General features: G+C 42.1%; 1 protein-coding gene across 1 annotated transcript in view; it reads left to right on the top strand.

Moving 5' to 3' along the window:
- LOC126413031 (zwei Ig domain protein zig-8-like) overlaps positions 1-17552 on the top strand; it is a 419918-nt gene extending 402366 nt beyond the window's left edge. Inside the window, exon 5 of the mRNA XM_050082925.1 lies at positions 17284-17552. Within this exon, the coding sequence (XP_049938882.1) occupies positions 17284-17405 (122 nt within the window). The 3' untranslated portion in view covers positions 17406-17552. The remainder of the gene's footprint in view (positions 1-17283) is intronic.
- Positions 17553-19728: the final 2176 nt, after the last annotated feature.

The following is a 19728-nucleotide window of genomic DNA, read 5'->3' as shown; positions in this document are numbered from 1 at the left end:
AAAAATTCGTGTTTTTTTGAGATGTCACACTGATAGTGCCGGTGTCCGATTTGTGTGCTACCTAAGCACAACACAGGAAGACAACGTCAGAGCTAACATTCTACTAATAATCTTATCTGATTTAAAACGATAGTTTTTGAAAGCATATTTCCTGATTAGCAGTACATTCTGCCCTACCGAAGGAATCTTCGAACTGCAGTTAAAATGTTCTTTTCTGCAATGCGTGACAAATTTTAAACATAAGCTTTTGGATAGTTTTCAAAAATATGTATATTGTCTCCCTAGAACGGAATAGTTTCTTACCAAAAACTGCCTGCAGCGCCTGATAATTATCTTCCACGTATGAGAATGAGAAACAGTCTTAAAACTTATTCCCGCTTTTGACGGATAGACCTGTTGATAACCGAGTTTTGGACACGGCAAATCATTCCTAATATCTTAATGAAACTCACCGTATGAACGGGAGACAGAAGTGTAAAATAATGTGAACATAATACGTAGGACAATTTACAGACACGGAGGGCAATTTACAAGCACGCGAAACCTAAAACACGAAGATAATCACGTACAAATTACGAAGTGGAGCTTTGGTTACGGAATTTGACCCACATTCAGGAGAAGCGGTGTTCCAATTGTCATCCAGCCAACGTTTTTTGCTTTTCTGTGATCCCTGTAAATTGATAGATTTTTATCTACAGCGGCTGTTTCTTCCAAGAATTCGAAATGGTTCAACTTTCTTATCACTTAGGAAGACAGCAAAATAGCTAGCAGTCGATTTTGCGACCTGTGTTCCTAATGTGAAGCCTCTTATTGCTTCATTTTCATTCACTTTGTCTCAGTTATGACAATGAAATCAGAAGCAGGTATATGTTGTTGGTTTACCACATCATGCAGTAAATATAAAAATAGTCTCTTGTCAGTGTGTGCTGTAGTGTCAGGATGAAATCATAAAAGGCTTCGAAAACAACTGAAAATAAATGACAAGCACAACTCCTCCCCTCTCCCGTCGTTCAAAAAACTACCTCAACTGAGGTGTCGCCGGCCGAAGTGGCCGCGCGGTTCTGGCGCTGCAGTCTGGAACCGCGAGACCACTACGGTCGCAGGTTCGAATCCTGCCTCGGGCATGGATGTGTGTGGTGTCCTTAGGTTAGTTAGGTTTAACTAGTTCTAAGTTCTAGGGGACTAATGACCTCAGCAGTTGAGTCCCATAGTGCTCAGAGCCATTTGAACTATTCAACTGAGGTGTACTACAGCAGTTGCCTCTAACTGATTTGCTCACTAGTGTGTCCATCATAACGGTAAGGCCCCAGACACAGCCAATCAATTCGACTTATATTGAGCAGGTCGCTTGCGTGCAACCTAAAATGAAAAACTGTAAGAAATTTCGCCTCAATATCCTCGTTTTCGAGAAAATTCTCCTAAAATCCTTGAAGCGCAATCGAATCAAATCTGACAGGATAGATAGATTATTGAAAACTGATCATTTTGCAGTATCATATATGGGACTCGCAAATGCATATTATCCTACAAAATCAAGGAAAGAAAAATTTTTTACTTCCGCTTATGTACCCGCTAGATGAACGCTGTGCAACGAAGGTGATGCCTGGCGTAGCCTCCTAGGCATGTGGATGGGGAGCAGAGAACCTTTCTTTGATCTAATAGTAGATAATTTTTTTTTCATTTGTATTCTATCCGTTTTGAAACTGGTAGGAGTAGGAGGGTTAAAACGGTATGTAAATCAATTGCGGCACCAAGCCAATCGACTGAATGCAATTTTCGCGCAGTCTCACACACACACACACACACACACACACACACACACACACACATGAGCGAGAGGGGATTATCGGAATGGAACGGTTTACATATACAGACACACAAATGATTACAGTTTTAAAAAAATGGGTGATTTATTCAAAAAGAAGTGCTTCATCCGGCCCTTATGGATACAATTGTGTAGCCTGGCATTGATTGACACACTCGTTGGATGTCTTCGCGAGGGATACCGTGTCAAATTCTAGTGCATTAGATTGTAAAATTACTGAAGTCATTGGAGGGCCCTGCCCATAATGCTCCTAAAATTCTCAGTTGAGGAGATATTCGGCGACCGCGTAGGCCAATGTAGGGCTTGGCAGGCACGAAGACAACCAGGAGAAACCGTGATCGTTTGTGGGCGGACATTATCTGGCTGAAATGTACGTCAACAATGGTTTGCCTTGAAGGGTGGTGTGCTGTAAGGCTGACGCGAATGCCAACCAAAGGGGTCATGCTATGAAAAGATTGACACCCCAGACCATCTCCCCTTGTTGTCGGACTTTATAGCGGCCGGCAGTCAGACTGGGATCCTACCGCTGTCTGCAGAGACGTCTTCGCTGGCCTTCGGGACTCATTGCGAAGAGGAGCTCGTCGCTGAAGACAATTCTTCTCCAGTCAACGAAATTCCTGGTCGAAGTCTTGTGGCGTTGCTACTTTCTTATAGATAACTCCGTCATTTGCCACAGTCTTAAAGATCTTCCGATGCTTTCTGCCAGATCATTGCCCGTCCGGCTAGACCCGCAGTCTAACGCGCTGCTTCCCGAGCGGGAAGGCGTGCTGGTCCCCGGCACGAACCCGCCCGGCGGATTAGTATAGAGGTCCGGTGTGGCGGCCAGTCTGTAGATGGTGGTACGTGGTTCCCCTTTTCGTACCACACTTAACCAGCATATCTCAGATACCATAAACGAAGAAGAGGGATGGAATCATGATTGGTAGTCACAATTTAAAATTAAGACAGTTTATTGACATTACGCCTTTTAAGGAATTTGCCAAATGTGCACGAGCCACTAGATAAAGCTTTGCAAATACAGTTAGAAACCCAACGTACTCAGTACTTAAATAAACAGTCCCTTAAAAGAAAGTTATAGAAAACTTAACGTGCCAGGCATTTATAGAAACCTTAAGCATAGCAATTATCTATTACTTCACACAGCCACTTCATCAAACTCCTTAAAACCAGTTATTACATCAAGATAACCACACTTAAGATTCTTAACTAAAATACCGTTATAAACTTACTATTTCAATCCGTTAAAGATGCACATGTTAAAAGGTCAATTTCAAACTTAACGTTTCCGTGCAAAAATACCCCTCGCTTTATTTTCCCTTTAAACAGAATTACTGAAAAACTTCAGAAATTCAAAATCCCACATAAGATTTCCCTCAAAACACATATAATGAAAACAGTTACCAATAAAGTGTGACTTAATGACACTTCAACACTAGTGCCAAACTAAGATCCAATTACATAACATAACAGAACCACTTACATAAAAAACTGCAACAGAAACACTGATCTTTAAAAATGAATGTTCACGTTGTAATGGTCGCCTAGTCGTAGATATTGCTAATTGCTATAATCGCACTATTTCACTCCCATTTACGGAGCTTGTTAGCACTTGATGTTAGGTTGGCGCCATTAAAATACATTGTGGTAATCGCTACTGCTTGCTGGATCGCTGCTGTGTCTCGATGCTGATGCTGGCTCTAAATCTGGTTGTCTAGGGTTAAAAACATGAGGTCTCGTGTTGATGTGCTTTTGATGATAAAGAACGAGCGAAACCAACAAATATGTAAACTTCAAATATTACTTTGTTATCAGAATAATCAAGATAATAGAAGGAACATAAATATATTACACAGATGGACAGGTCAGATGTCCATAGGAAAATATTGTAACTGTCTGCTCTTTTTGAGCCACATAAAGGAAACGAAAACAAAGAACATAATTATAAGTATGGACATGATACATAAACACAAACACTAGAGAAGTCACATGTATGAATATAATAGGCATTTGAAAAAAAAGAAAAGTTTTTTTAAATATTGTCTCCCATTGAGACACATAGTCAAGATAGTACAAGAACATATGAATACCAAAATTGCGCACTTAAATTGGTCACAACATAACACAAACATCAAACTTGGTGAACATCTGATTAGCTGTAGAAAATTGTACACAAATCTTATGCCTCAGAAAAGAATAGTAACAAAATGATGGGTCTTGCACAACAATTTTTTACATTGTCCTTTATATTTGATGCAAGTATGTCCCAGAAAGTAATAAATGTTTGTCACCTCTTTGGGTACATGGTTAAACTTGTCCCTTGCAAGTAAAGATGATGTCTCCAAATTTAATATTCAATAGTAACAATAAAAATATAAAAACATTGTCTCAGAGATCTGGAACTTTTCCAGGGTCTATAGGATGAGTGGTAGTTGCTATCTGACACACCCAGTAAAAATCTTTGCTGGTAAAACGCTTTACGGAAAATGGGTAAGTAACTGTATTCAAAAAAGGAAGTGTGCTTAATCATGAATGAGATTTTCACTCTGCAGCGGAATGTGCGCTGATATGAAACTTCCTGGCAGATTAAAACTGTGTGCCCGACCATGACTCGAACTCGGGACCTTTGCCTTTCGCGGGCAAGTGCTCTACCAACTGAGCTACCGAAGCACGACTCACGCCCGGTACTCACAGCTTTACTTCTGCCAGTACCTCGTCTCCTACCTTCCAAACTTTACAGAAGCTCTCCTGCGAAACTTGCAGAACTAGCACTCCTGAAAGAAAGGATATTGCGGAGACATAGCTTAGCCACAGCCTGGGGGATGTTTCCAGAATGAGATTTTCACTCTGCAGCGGAGTGTGCGCTGATATGAAACTTCCTGGCAGATTAAAACTGTGTGCCCGACTCGGGATCTTTGCCTTTCGCGGGCAAGTGCTCTACCAACTGAGCTAACGAAGCACGACTCACGCCCAGTACTCACAGCTTCACTTCTGCCAGTACCTCGTCTCCTACCTTCCAAACTTCGAAGGTTCGCAGGAGAGCTTCTGTAAAGTTTGGAAGGTAGGAGACGAGGTACTGGCAGAAGTAAAGCTGTGAGTACCGGGCGTGAGTCGTGCTTCGTTAGCTCAGTTGGTAGAGCACTTGCCCGCGAAGGGCAAAGATCCCAAGTTCGAGTCTCGGTCGGGCACACAGTTTTAATCTGCCAGCAAGTGTGCTTAATCATGTTTATATGGTTTCAATTCAGTGATGTTTCTTAATCCAAATAACCTTCTTGATCTGGGAAAGATAAGTCAATACGCATTAGGATGTGGGCTTTCTTTTATTTCATATGGACAAACGTTTACTTTAACATATAGACAACCTAGCTCAACATCTTTGTCTATTTCAGTATTTTCAAACAATAGATCATTTTCAGTTTCTTTAGTTCCTAAGTCGTCTCTTTCCTACACTTGGACACATCCCTCTCTGTTTGCAAAGCATTGACATTTAAATTTAAACGTTTGTTTTCATCTGTTGCTCTTAACACTGTGTTGTCACTTAACAAACTACTGTTTTCAGCCCATTTTTTATAAAGTCCACTACGGATTCTAGTCCACCATGTAGGATACAAGGTTACACTTACCTTTGCTAATTCTTTCCAAAAGGCATCTTTGTTTACACAGTTTCCATAGTTGTTCCACAAAACTTCTAAAAACTTTTCCCCTTTTTCTTGAAAACACACATTTACATTCCATACCTTTATATTTTCTCTAATATTATTATTATTACCATTCTCATAGATTAGTGTTTCATAGTTCCCAATAGGCAATAGCTTGTCCTCAGATACACATTCCCTAGTCTGCATTTCACTTAAATTAACCTCATTATTACCCATGTTTGTCACATCACTTACCTTTACCACATAATCACTTTTCATATCTACAAATACTTTTATGTCTTCCTCCACACTCTCATCAATAACATCACTTGATTTACGATCATCATTTAAATGTCCCTCTATTACTTCTTCCTCCTCCTCCACAACAACCCCATCTTCAGTTTCCCCCCTATGTATCTGAATCTCAGCAATTGAGTCTTTAGCTCTATTAAACAGTCATCTCCCTTCTTATCAAATAAACCCCCCAAAATAGATTCTATTTGTGGTGTGTCTGACTTGTTATTAACACCAGTATCTTTTTCAGCCCAACTATGGAACTCTGCAATACCTTCAACGTCTGCACTTTCACTAACTACCTGTGCTTGAACGCTGTTTTTATTAACTGTATCACTTTTACTCATAGTATCCCAAAACCTTTTATTGAATTCTAATTTATTCATTCTAACAACATCAGTATTTTCATGGTATTTACTCTTTACATTGTATCCTCTCCTTTTCCAGTTTCGGTTATGTGTTGTCCTGTCATAATATTGTCTAGCCCCAAAACTACGGACATCTAGTGGGACTGTGCACCGTTTCCCGGCTGGTTCCCTCGGTCTGTCCGTTTGTAGTTGTCATTTTGTTCACTAGTTTCAACAAACCCCCTTCTGTCTTGTTCTCTTCCCCAATATCTATTTCTATCATTCCTGTTATCTCTCCTCCATCCTCCCTCCTGTGTATTGTTTCTGAAATCATTTTCATATCTCCTATCTCCCCAATTTGGAGCATTATTTCCAGAGTTTTCAAAGTCTCTCCTACCATAGTAATCTCTATTTACATTCCTGTTCCCCCCCCCCCCATACTGGTTGTTGCCAGAGCCAAAACTTTGGTTATTTTCTCTTTCCAAGGCCCTATCTAATCTATCTACAAATTTCAGGAACTCTTCCATTGAATCGTCTGGTCCATGGACCAATTCCCTCTGAAGTCTCTCTGGTAACCTTCTTTTTAAAACATCAATTTGTGTCATAATATCAAAAGAGTTATTCAAATGAGCAAGTTTTTTCAATTGATCTCTGCAAAATTTTTGCATTCCTCCTACTTTCCCTCTATACACTGGTCCATTTAGAAATTCTGACTTTAATCTGGCTTGTATGGATTGTGACCAAAATTTGCAAATAAATTTAGCTTCGAACTCTTCAAAAGTATTCCAAGAATCATTATTCTCATTTGCCCAAGATAGGGCCTCCCCTTCAAGAAACCGTTTTACTAACTTAATTTTTATGTTATCTGACATTCCTACAACAAACATATCCTTACATTGGTGAATAAAGTCAATTGGGTGCAGATTTTCACCAGGAAAGCATTTCACTTGGATGTGCCCATACATTGTATTTTGATTGTAAATCGTTTTTTGGACAACAATGCGTCCTCCAAATGTGTATATTTAGTGTGTATATTTTCTACTTTTGTATCTACATTAGTGGTATACAGGTTGTATTCTTGTTCAAGGGTTTATGATGTTTTGTCTATTCTCTGATCTAATCTTTCAACTTTAGTATCTACTTTGTTGTAGATGACAGCAATGCTGTCTGTGTTAGCTTGTATGTTTTCATTTAAACTTTCAACTTTAGCTTGAAATTCTTTTCTGAAGTGTATCAACTGTTCTCTAGTGTCCTTACTGAGGGTAGTTTTAATTTCCTCACACTTCTCACTGAGATGAGTACTTAATAGATAAAAATTCAAACTTAACTTATCCAGTCTATCTGTGTTTTCTTTAAGTTTCAAACATACTTGTTCACTCGATTGTATAAGTTGCGAGCTTATTTGAGTTGCAAACTCTGCTAGCCACTCTGTTAAGTTTAATTGTCCACCATCCCCTGGTTCAATTTTTACATTTCCTACGATCTCATCACTCTCAGGTAGAGACATGTTAACTATTAATTTTTTTTTAATGACAACAACAACAACATACCTTGCTTTATGTAGCTATGCTATGATGTCGTGATCAGTGTTCTTGTTGGCTTTCTTCACGTCTATTCGGTTTTATCGAAGCTGAAGTCTTGATTGATGAACTCCATTGACATAATCCAGACGTTAATCTTCCGAGCGGTGTGATGATAGTTTTTCGTAGTCGCACATACACGTTTTTTTTTGTTTTGTTTTTCACTTTGACATATTTTCACTGTTGCCACACTGCACAAATAAACCTTTTTGGAGTACTAAGCACTTACGAAATTTATCGCTGCACTATTATCATCGATGCACTTAAAGATCCCAGCTGAGCCCCCACTTTTGTAATGGTCGCCTAGTCGTAGATATTGCTAATTGCTATAATCGCACTATTTCACTCCCATTTACGGAGCTTGTTAGCACTTGATGTTAGGTTGGCGCCATTAAAATGCATTGTGGTAATCGCTACTGCTTGCTGGATCGCTGCTGTGTCTCGATGCTGATGCTGGCTCTAAATCTGGTTGTCTAGGGTTAAAAACATGAGGTCTCGTGTTTTTTATGTGCTTTTGATGATAAAGAACGAGCGAAACCAACAAATATGTAAACTTCGAATATTTATTACTCTGGTGGCCATCTTAATTCCACTGTCCACCAAAGACCATGACACAACACAAAGTAGTACTTCCTTTACATGTTCTTTGCATTGCTTATCCACCTAAAACAATAACACACAAACACGCTTTACCAAAGTGACTTTCCGACTGCGTCCCGACCCTTCTTGCTGCTTGTATTTATAACATTGTCAAAGAACTACTAAAAAGAGATATAGTTTATAAGTCACATGTACATCTGTTATCATAATTTGTGCAGAAAAGTTATTAATTTGCATCGAGTGACATAATTTAACATGTTATTAAAATGACAGACAGATTTGTTGACTTGCCAGATTAATTCTTTGTTACAAAAAGGCCGTTTTATAGAAGTTTGTCAATTGACTTCTCTAATTTGCATAAATAAGTAAGTAAAATGAATTATTAAGAATTACTTTGGTTTTCGTCTAAAATAGGATTGATTACGTGAATACTGAGTGAAAACGCTCCTAGTGAACAAATAGGTTTCACTGGGTGATTTTTATTTAACGAGATCCAAAATACCTAAGATGGCCACTATTTTTCGTACTTCATATTAATTATTTAAGATAAACTTAGTGTTTTTACATGATAACATTTGCTGTATCAGTGATCAAGTGATATTAACTTTTGTGTGGGTCAGTTATTCAGTATAATTTAATGGGTTGACTGTTTAAGGAGACATGTTGGGCAATCATTGTTAACATACACAATAACTTTTCTATAATCATAAATACTCGTTAAACTGGTTGAATTTGGAGGGTATCGCATACTTCGGTAAAGTAAAGCCTTTAATATGTTCCGTTACAACGTGCTCAGACGTGTTAATAAAAGACTACCAGAAAGATCCGCGCAAGGAACTCAGCAGATGCTATGCAATTTAAAGTTAAACCAGTTGCCAAAAAAATTGTTCAAATGGTTCTGAGCACTATGGGACTTAACTGCTGTGGTCATCAGTCCCCTAGAACTTAGAACTACTTAAAGCTAACTAACCTAAGGACAGCACACACATCCATGCCCGAGGCAGGATTCGAACCTGAGACCGTAGCGGTCGCGTGGTTCCAGACGGTAGCGCCTAGAACCGCTCGGCCACTACGGCCGGCAAACCAGTTGCCAGTCGCTAATATTTAGGAAACAGGTTCGTATAAGAACAGGTTACATACAATATATATTTATATACCTACCAGCTTAACCCACCTTGGTGGAAGGAAGTAAAATACTAAATTTTGGAAGGCGGTCTGTGAACAACTCCCGGTAATGGCCAGGTTCTTAAACACTGCCAGGCCTAGACATCGGATGACATTTCACTCCCCGCCAAGGCGCTGGCACAATCAAAGGTTTTTGTTCTAATCACAAAAATATTCCAATAAGGAGGAGATTAGTGTTTAACGTCCCGTCGACAACGATGTCAGTAGAGACGGAGCGCAAGCTCGGGTGAGGAAAGGATGGGGAAGGAAATCGGCCGTGCCCTTTCACAGGAACCATCCCGGCATTTGACTGAACCTATTTAGGGAAAGCACGGAAAACCTAAATCAGGATGGCCGGAGACGGGATTAAACCGTCGTCTTCCCGAATGCGAGTCCAGTGTGCTAACCACTGCGCTACCTCGCTCGGTACATTCCAATAACTCTGAAATAAAACCTTTGTCGCGATATATGGGTAAGTGTGTAAAAGAACACATTACACTACTGACAAATTCGCAACTTTGACCTTAAGCGCCCTCCGTAGTGGCCGTGGGGTTCGAGGCGCTTCAGTCTGGAACCACGCGACCGCTATGGTCGAAGGTTCGAATCCTGCCTCGGGCATGGGTGTGTGTGATGTCCTTAGGTTAGTTAGGTATAAGTAGTTCTAAGTTCTAAGGGACTGATGACCTCAGATGTTAAGTCCCTTAGTGCTCTGAGCCATTTGAACCACTTGAACCTTAAGCATTTTACACATGGACAACTGTATTAATAGAGTGCAGCCTTTGAAAACGCCAACATAAAATCATTTGATTACAAGAAACACAGAGCACTAGTAGAACTTCTGAGAAAACTTTCAAATAACGGCCACCATTTAAGTAGGCCAACTGAAGTCTTCCACAGCATCTTTAAGTTCGACTATGAAAGTCTCACCATAAAAATAAAATGTAAGTGCCTCTGAGTGCGTCGGTCAACAAAACACAATTACGACCACTTAGTGCATATCACGCACACAATACGAAAGGGCGGTTTCCACAGCTTCACTTCAAATGTTTATCCCAGCGAAGTCAGAGTACTTGCATCTCCAAGCTGCCCATATCGCCAAAACGCCCGACCAATTTCACAACACAACATATATCGGTCACCACTCTCGTTCGGCAGCCTTTGACACTCGTCTCCCAGCGAATCTCACGAGATCTCGAGGGTTACCCGTCTAAGGCTCATAACCCAATCGATTAACCAAGCGGTCTAAGGCGCTGCAGTCATGGACTGTGCGGCTGGTCCCGGCGGAGGTTCGAGTCCTCCCTAGGGCATGGGTGTGTGTGTGTTTGTCCTTAAGAATATTTAAGTTAAGTAGTGTGTAAGCTTAGGGACTGATGACCTTAGCAGTTAAGTCCCATAAGATTTCACACAAATTTGAACATTTTTTTCATAACCCAATCCCTTCGCCCGCCAACCCGGAAGATAAGAGACGCGAGAAACAAAGATAGCTTTGCTGAACCACAATCGATTTCAGCGATACATGAACAAAATAACACTGGCGCCAGCTCGCCACGGCTCATATGGTTTTTAGGCGGTTTTCCATCTGCCCCGGCGAGTGCGGGCTGGATCCCCTTATTCCGCTTCAGTTACACTATGTCGACGATTGCTGCGAAAACACAGTCTACATGTACACGTACACCACGCAAACATTTTGGGTTACATTCGTCTGGTATGTGGCGTTCCCAGGGAAAGGGGAGGGGGGGGCTCTGGGGGCCTAACCCCACAATAACCCTCGGTTCGGTGTGGGGCGGCGGTGTGGAGGGTGGACTGCTGTGGCCTGTTGTGGGGTTGTGAACCACTGAGGGCTACGGCGGGACGATGCCTCTCCGTCGTTTCTAGGTCGCCGATTTAATATGCACACAATACACCACATCACATGACCATCGAAGATGTCTCTGAAGACAGCGGTATGATTCCAGTCTGATTGCCGGCCGTATACGGTCCGAAAACAAGGGATGATGCTCAGTGGTGTCACTTCTGTTCATAGCAGGACGACTTTGGCTGGCATTCGCGGCACTCTTACAGCACAACGCCCTTCAAGGCAAACCATCCTTGACGTGCATTTCAGCCAGTTAATCTCCTCCCCCCCCCCCACCCCCTACCCCATACACACACGATCAGGGTTTGTACTGGTTGTCTTCGTGCCTTCTAAACCCTACGTTGGTCTACGCGGTCACCGAATCTCTCCTCAATTGAGAATTTTTGGAGCATTATGGGCAGGGCCTTCCAATCAGTTTAGTAGTTTTACGATCTAATGCACTAGAATATGGAATGTTATCTCTCGCGAAGACATCCAACGACTATGTCAATCAATGCTAGGCTAAACAGTTGTTTCCATAAGGACCGAAGCCGGACCAAATTGGTGAAGCATTCCTTTTGAAGAAATCCCCCAATTTTGGAAATTGTAATCATTTGTGTGTCTGTACATGTAAACCCTTCCATTCCGATAATTCCATCTCGCTCGTGTGTGTGTGTGTGTGTGTGTGTGTGTGTGTGTGTGTGTGTGGGCGCGCGCGAAGATTGTATTCATTCGATTCTCTTGGTGCCGCAATTGATTTACATACCGTTTTAACCCTCCTACTACTATCAGTTTCAAAGCGGAAAGAATCTACTTGAAGATCAAAGAAAGGTTTACATTAGAAACAGTAGCCATCCTATGACACTTTCTCGGCTTCTACCTGAAATTATCCATCCCTCTCGTCAGTTTTGATTCGACTACACGTCGTGAAAGTTAGGGGCAGTTTTCTGAAGAAACGATACGGGATCGTGGTGCTTTGAGTCAAAATATCTTGGAACCTTAAATGTTAGAGTGTACACAGACGACCTGTTAAACAAGAGCCGAATCTATGACAATGAATACAGGACAAAGCAATGAATTAAAATATGTACCGAGCCCGGGATTTGAACCCAGGACTCTTCTCATTCGGGTGATGAGCCGTCCTGACGCTGCTACTAATAGACGTTCAGAGATTACTGTACTACGTCTACCTCCCTAATGTTGTTGTTGTGGCCTTCAGTCCTGAGACTAGTTTGATGCAGCTCACCATGCTATTCTATCCTGTGCAAGCTTCTTCATCTCCCAGTACCTACTGCAACCTACATCTTTCCGAATCTGTTTAGTGTATTCATCTCTTGGCCTCCCTCTACGATTTTTACCCTCCACGCTGCCGTCCAATACTAAACTGGTGATCCCTTGATGCCTCAGAACATGTCCTACCAACCGATCCCTTCTTCTTGTCAAGTTGTGCCACAAACTCTTCTTCTCCCCAATTCTATTCAACACCTCGTCATTAGTTATGTGATCTACCCATCCAATCTTCAGCATTCTTCTATAGCACCACATTTCAAAAGCCTCTATTCTCTTCTTGTCCAAACTATTTATCGTCCATGTTTCACTTTCATACATGGCTACACTCCATACAAATACTTTCAGAAACGATTTCCTGACACTTAAAACTATACTCGATGTTAACAAATTTCTTTCCTTCAGAAACGCTTTCCTTGCCATTGCCAGTCTACATTTTATATCCTCTCTACTTCGACCATCATCAGTTATTTTGCTCCCCAGATAGCAAAACACCTTTACTACTTTAAGTGTATCATTTCCTAATCTAATGCCCTCAACATCACCCGACTTAATTCGACTGCACTCCGTTTTGCTTTTGTTTATGTTCATATTTCTGGAGCCCCTCAGGAAAATAGCGGGTAGGTCGGGGAAGAATGCCAGTGTGCACTCGGTGTGCTTGCCGGGGGGTCTCGTCCGTAATGTGGAGGAGGCCCTTCCGGCAGCTATTGAACGCACTGGGTGTGACCGGCTGCAGATAGTAGCACATGTCGGAACGAATGACGCCTGCCGCTTGGGTTCTGAGGCCATCCTTGGTTCCTTCCGGCGGCTGGCTGATTTGGTGAAGACAACCAGCATCGCACGCGGAGTGCAAGCTGAGCTTAATATCTGCAGCATAGTGCCCAGAGTCGATCGCGGTCCTCTGGTTTGGAGCCGTGTGGAGGGTCTAAACCAGAGGCTCAGACGACTCTGCGACTATAATGGTTGCAAATTCATCGACCTCCGTTATTGGGTGGAGAACTGTAGGGCCCCCCTAGACAGGTCAGGCGTGCACTACACACCGGAAGCAGCTACTAGGGTAGCAGAGTACGTGTGGCGTGCACACGGGGGTTTTTTAGGTTAGAGGGACCCCCCCTTGGGCGAAACGATAAAATACCTGACGGCTTACCAGAGAGGACATTATCATCGTTGATAAAGAACGTCCGTCCTCAGAGACCAAAAACAGGAAAAGTTAACGTAATATTGGTAAACTGCAGGAGTATCCAGGGCAAGGTTCCTGAATTAGTATCTCTTATTGAAGGAAATAGTGCGCATATAGTATTAGGAACGGAAAGTTGGTTAAAACCGGAAGTGAACAGTAACGAAATCCTAGACACAGAATGGAATATATACCGCAAGGATAGGATAAACGCCAATGGTGGAGGAGTATTTATAGCAGTAAAGAATTCAATAATATCCAGTGAAGTTATTAGCGAATGCGAATGTGAAATAATCTGGGTTAAGTTAAGTATCAAAGGTGGGTCAGATATGATAGTCGGATGCTTCTATAGACCACCTGCATCAGCAACCGTAGTAGTTGAGCGCCTCAGAGAGAACCTGCAGAACGTCGTGAAGAAGTTTCGTGATCATACTATTGTAATAGGGGGAGACTTCAATCTACCAGGTATAGAATGGGATAGTCACACAATCAGAACTGGAGCCAGGGACAGAGACTCTTGTGACATTATCCTGACTGCCTTGTCCGAGAATTACTTCGAGCAGATAGTTAGAGAACCAACTCGTGAAGCTAACGTTTTAGACCTCATAGCAACAAATAGACCGGAACTTTTCGACTCCGTGAATGTAGAAGAGGGTATCAGTGATCATAAGTCAGTGGTTGCATCAATGACTACAAGTGTAATAAGAAATGCCAAGAAAGGAAGGAAAATATATTTGCTTAACAAGAGTGATAGGGCACAAATCGCAGAATATCTGAGTGACCACCATCAAACGTTCATTTCTGAGGAAGAGGATGTGGAACAAAAATGGAAAAAATTCAGAAACATCGTCCAGTACGCCTTAGATAAGTTCGTACCGACTAAGGTCCAAAGCGAGGGGAAAGATCCACCGTGGTATAACAATCATGTACGAAAGGTACTACGGAAACAAAGAAAGCTTCATCATAGGTTTAAGAGTAGTCGAATCATAGCTGATAAGGAAAAGCTGAACGAAGCGAAAAAGAGCGTAAAGAGAGCAATGAGAGAAGCATTCAACGAATTCGAACATAAAACATTGGCAAACAATCTAAACAAGAACCCTAAAAAGTTTTGGTCATATGTAAAATCGGTAAGCGGACCTAAATCCCCTATTCAGTCACTCGTTGACCACGATGGCACCGAAACAGAGGACGACCGAAGAAAGGCAGAAATACTGAATTCAGTGTTCCGAAACTGTTTCACTGCGGAAAATCGTAACACGATCCCTGACTTCAGCCGTCGCACGGACGCCAAAATGGAAAATATTGAAATAAACGATATCGGAATTGAAAAACAACTGCTATCACTTAGTAGCGGAAAAGCATCCGGACCAGACGAGATACCCTTAAGATTCTACAGTGATTATGCTAAAGAACTTGCCCCCTTTCTATCAGCAATTTATCGTAGATCGCTGGAAGAACGTAAAGTACCTAGCGACTGGAAGAAAGCGCAGGTCGTTCCCATTTTCAAGAAGGGTCATAAATCAGATGCGAATAATTATAGGCCTATTTCGCTTACGTCAATCTGTTGTAGAATAATGGAACATGTTTTGTGTTCTCGTATTATGACGTTCTTAGATAATACAAATCTCCTTCATCATAACCAACATGGATTCCGCAAACAGAGATCATGTGAAACTCAGCTCGCCCTATTTGCCCAAGAAATTCACAGTGCCGTAGACACTGGCGAGCAGATTGATGCCGTATTCCTGGACTTCAGGAAGGCATTTGATACGGTTCCGCACTTACGTTTAGTGAAAAAAATACGAGCTTACGGAATATCGGACCAGGTTTGTGATTGGATTCAGGATTTCCTAGAAGAAAGAACACAACATGTCATTCTTAACGGTTCAAAATCTGCAGATGTAGAGGTAATTTCGGGAGTACCGCAGGGAAGCGTGATAGGACCTTTATTGTTTACAATATACATAAATGACTTAGTTGACAACATCGGTAGCTCCGTGAGGCTATTTGCAGATGACACGGTTGTCTACAAGAAAGTAGCAACATCAGAAGACTCGTACGTACTCCAGGAGGACCTGCAGAGGATTAATGCATGGTGCGACAGCTGGCAGCTTTCCCTAAACGTAGATAAATGTAATATAATGCGCATACATAGGGGCAGAAATCCATTCCAGTACGATTATGCCATAGGTGGTAAATCATTGGAAGCGGTAACGACCGTAAAATACTTAGGAGTTACTATCCGGAGCGATCTGAAGTGGAATGATCACATAAAACAAATAGTGGGAAAAGCAGGCGCCAGGTTGAGATTCATAGGAAGAATTCTAAGAAAATGTGACTCATCGACGAAAGAAGTAGCTTACAAAACGCTTGTTCGTCCGATTCTTGAGTATTGCTCATCAGTATGGGACCCTTACCAGGTTGGATTAATAGAAGAGATAGACATGATCCAGCGAAAAGCAGCGCGATTCGTCATGGGGACATTTAGTCAGCGCGAGAGCGTTACGGAGATGCTGAACAAGCTCCAGTGGCGGACACTTCAAGAAAGGCGTTACGCAATACGGAGGGGTTTATTATCGAAATTACGAGAGAGCACATTCCGGGAAGAGATGGGCAACATATTACTACCGCCCACATATATCTCGCGTAATGATCACAACGAAAAGATCCGAGAAATTAGAGCAAATACGGAGACTTACAAGCAGTCGTTCTTTCCACGCACAATTCGTGAATGGAACAGGGAAGGGGGGATCAGATAGTGGTACAATAAGTACCCTCCGCCACACACCGTAAGGTGGCTCGCGGAGTATAGATGTAGATGTAGATGTAGATATTATATTCTCCTTTCTAGACACTGTCCATTCCGTTCAACTGCTCTTCCTAGCCCTTTGCTGTCTCTGACAGAATTTCAATGTCATCGGCGAACCTCAAAGTTTTTATTTCTTCTCCATGGATTTTAATTCCTACTCTGAATTTTTCTTTTGTTTCCTTTACTGCTTGCTCAATATACAGAATGAATAACGTCGGGGACAGGCTACAACCCTGTCTCACTCCCTTCCTAACCACTGCTTCCCTTTCATGTCTCTCGACTCTTATAACTACCATCTGGTTTCTGTACATAATGTAAATAGCCTTTCGCTCCCTGTATTTTACCCCTGCCACCTTCAGAATTTGAAAAATTCCCTAACACAGACTCCAATTCAAACCTCAGTTCATCATTGATGGTCCTCTTCTTAACTTACATAAATACTGCAGAGTCTGTCCGACATTGGAACGTAATGGGGATCATTCTGCCTGTACCTTAAGCGTAGGTGATACATTAATCAGATGAAATAATATGTTCCAGAGAGATATTATGTCTTACATATATCTGTTCATTATCGTAGATACTGTTGATAGTTAATGTCTTTCTGGAACATATGACTCGATCTGGTTAATGAGCCGAAAATGTTGGCCTTACTCTTATCAGTGTCATATGATGTATGTATTTGTGTCACGACGACAGACATGGTGTCCGCGCGTGGTGTGTCCCTGTTGCAGGCGAACACCCGGCGGCGATGCAGCACGGCAACAGTGGTCGGCGTTCGGCGCCGTCCGGCGGACTCTGCCTGGCTCTGACTGCGTGGGCGGTGGCGGTCGCTGCCCTCGGCTCGCTTCTGTAGCCGCCCCCACCGCCCCCTCACCGCAAGACTGGTCCGAGTCGTCACCGAGAGCTGCCTCTGTCGGCCGGTGCCTCCGTCAGGAAACAACAGCTCGAGTGAACGCGTCCACCCGGTGCCACCTGCCGGCACCGCAGTATCCTCTGGACATAATCGATGCGCGGGGTCGAAACTGGGCCTGGGAACAGCCCAAGTTCGTGCCTCTTTGTGCGCCCATGCAAAAGTGGAGTAACGGTGCCGGGGAGGATGGGGAGGCAGCGAGGTGAAAGAAAGGCAAGAAGCATCGCGTGCGCACTGCTACCTGCGGTCGTGTGGCGTGTATTTCGGTAGCCGGCGGGCCGCAACGGTGCTACGGCGCCTCTAACGGCGAGAACGCACGCCAGGCCTAGCCGGGTGTGGCTTCCGTAACACCTCGCCTTCTCCGGACAGCACTGCAGTTTTCCGACACGGCGCGACCGGATATTAAAGTGTGCGAGTGCGTATGATGTTGCGGAACTGAGAATGTTGGTGTAACTACGAGTAAGGGTGAATGAACGTGCTACCTACCGTCGCAAATGGACGACTCATGCGAAGCAGGATGTTGCTGTTAATTTTTAAAATTCGTAGCATTTCACCTCACAGGAAGTGAGAAAAACTTTGCCTCTCGTAGTACACGTAATACCGTACAAAATTTATGGAAGAAAACAGAAATCAGTGACTGTTGCTGTAAATGCACATCCAATTCCTTGCGAAATGTCTTTTTTGTTTGCTGAGAATCTTCACGTAAATAAGACAAAGTCTTACTAAAGTATATTGTGTCGATACCAATCGTTCTTGTGGGAACAGATTGTGAGGAATGACTCACAACTGCGCCACATTTTCGGGGATATTATGTCAAATTGTGGCCATATGCGACCGACGTTTATCGAATTTAACAAATATGTGGTTAATACAACGGCATCAACACAAAGGTAACCTCATCGGAGAGAATTTATAAGAAAATACTGTTTACCAGCACCTAAGAATGTGATGAACTTTGAAACGCTGTAGAGTTTCCCTGTGTAAAGCGTTATACAGTGCAGGAACTACGAATGCAATAGCCAGGTAAAATTCTGTAAGAACACGTGCGACAGTATGACAGTGACAGGAGCAGAAACTAGAAGTGATGGAAAGGTTGTATATTTTTCTTTAGAGGTTAAACGAGTATTCAGCTGTCCCAGCGTGCAGTGGTGGCAGTCAGACGAACCTATGTGTAAGACCTGCAATTTAAAATGTGTTTCTCGAAACAATGAACAGCAGTCTTATTGCCTGTGTTGTAAAGTCAGATAAGCAAATTAGCAGAAATAATGAAAGGAGCTTCTGGCCAGAATGACAGTCGTGTTGAACAGCAGAAACGTGTGCATAGGCATTAAGATGTCAGACGAGAACAGAAATTGTTTCAAGTGGGCTGAAATAAATCTGATGCTATCACCTGAAAAATATTAAATTTAGCCGCTTTGGCCTCTTGAGACTACCAGGCATTGGTGCTACTGAATTACATTTCGTTAAACATGGAACTTGTAATCTCAATTTAGCGAAACCTATGACGACGTCGCCAAATTTAGGAGGCGCTTTTCTCTTCCCAAATTGTGTTTAATACGTTATATACTTGTGCAATGTGTTGTACAGTGAAGCGTGATCGAAATAATAAACTGCCTTCAAAGCTTTTATGACCAGCGTAACACATTATGGCAATTTTTCAGTGCCAGATTAAACAACTATGTCAAAACCTGTAATATCTACCCGGCCCTGCTAAAAAATAAATAAATCTGTTGTCGAAGGCCCATACTGAAACATTCGATCCTTAGTTTTCAGACATATACACAGCAAGTGTGCCATTGATATTTTCTATTTGCAACAAACAACTTTTGTCCTACTGAATTTCATTAATATCTTCTTCATACTACTTAAGTGTAATAAAGTCTCAAGCACTGACATCATGAGCTGTGAAGTGTAGCAGGTTTAAGAACATTTCTAATAATTTTGTCAAACCATAGTTTGAACCAAGAAAAAATCGAATTCATTACTGTAATACTCCTTCCATATCACTTCTGAATAATTTCTGAATGCATTGCATAGTTCCGCACAAATCAATGGCGTGACACAATTCCGAGTTGGATTTATCCCATTTCAGTTCCGTTTCAGTCTTGTAGGAGAAGGTTTTTATACGAGATTAGTTTGTAATCACATAGTAATTTTTGTACTGAATCATGGTCTTTCTCTACGTTCTCAGAGGTGCAAAAGGAAATCGTCTGCGTCTCCAAAATCCTGTACATACCAATTCTGGTTCATACTGTGAAGGTAGATA

This window comes from Schistocerca serialis, chromosome 7 (genome assembly GCF_023864345.2).
Source record: "Schistocerca serialis cubense isolate TAMUIC-IGC-003099 chromosome 7, iqSchSeri2.2, whole genome shotgun sequence".
Taxonomy (NCBI): domain Eukaryota; kingdom Metazoa; phylum Arthropoda; class Insecta; order Orthoptera; family Acrididae; genus Schistocerca; species Schistocerca serialis.
The sequence above is the reverse complement of the archived record's forward strand: the minus strand, read 5'-3'. Positions and strand labels throughout refer to the sequence as shown.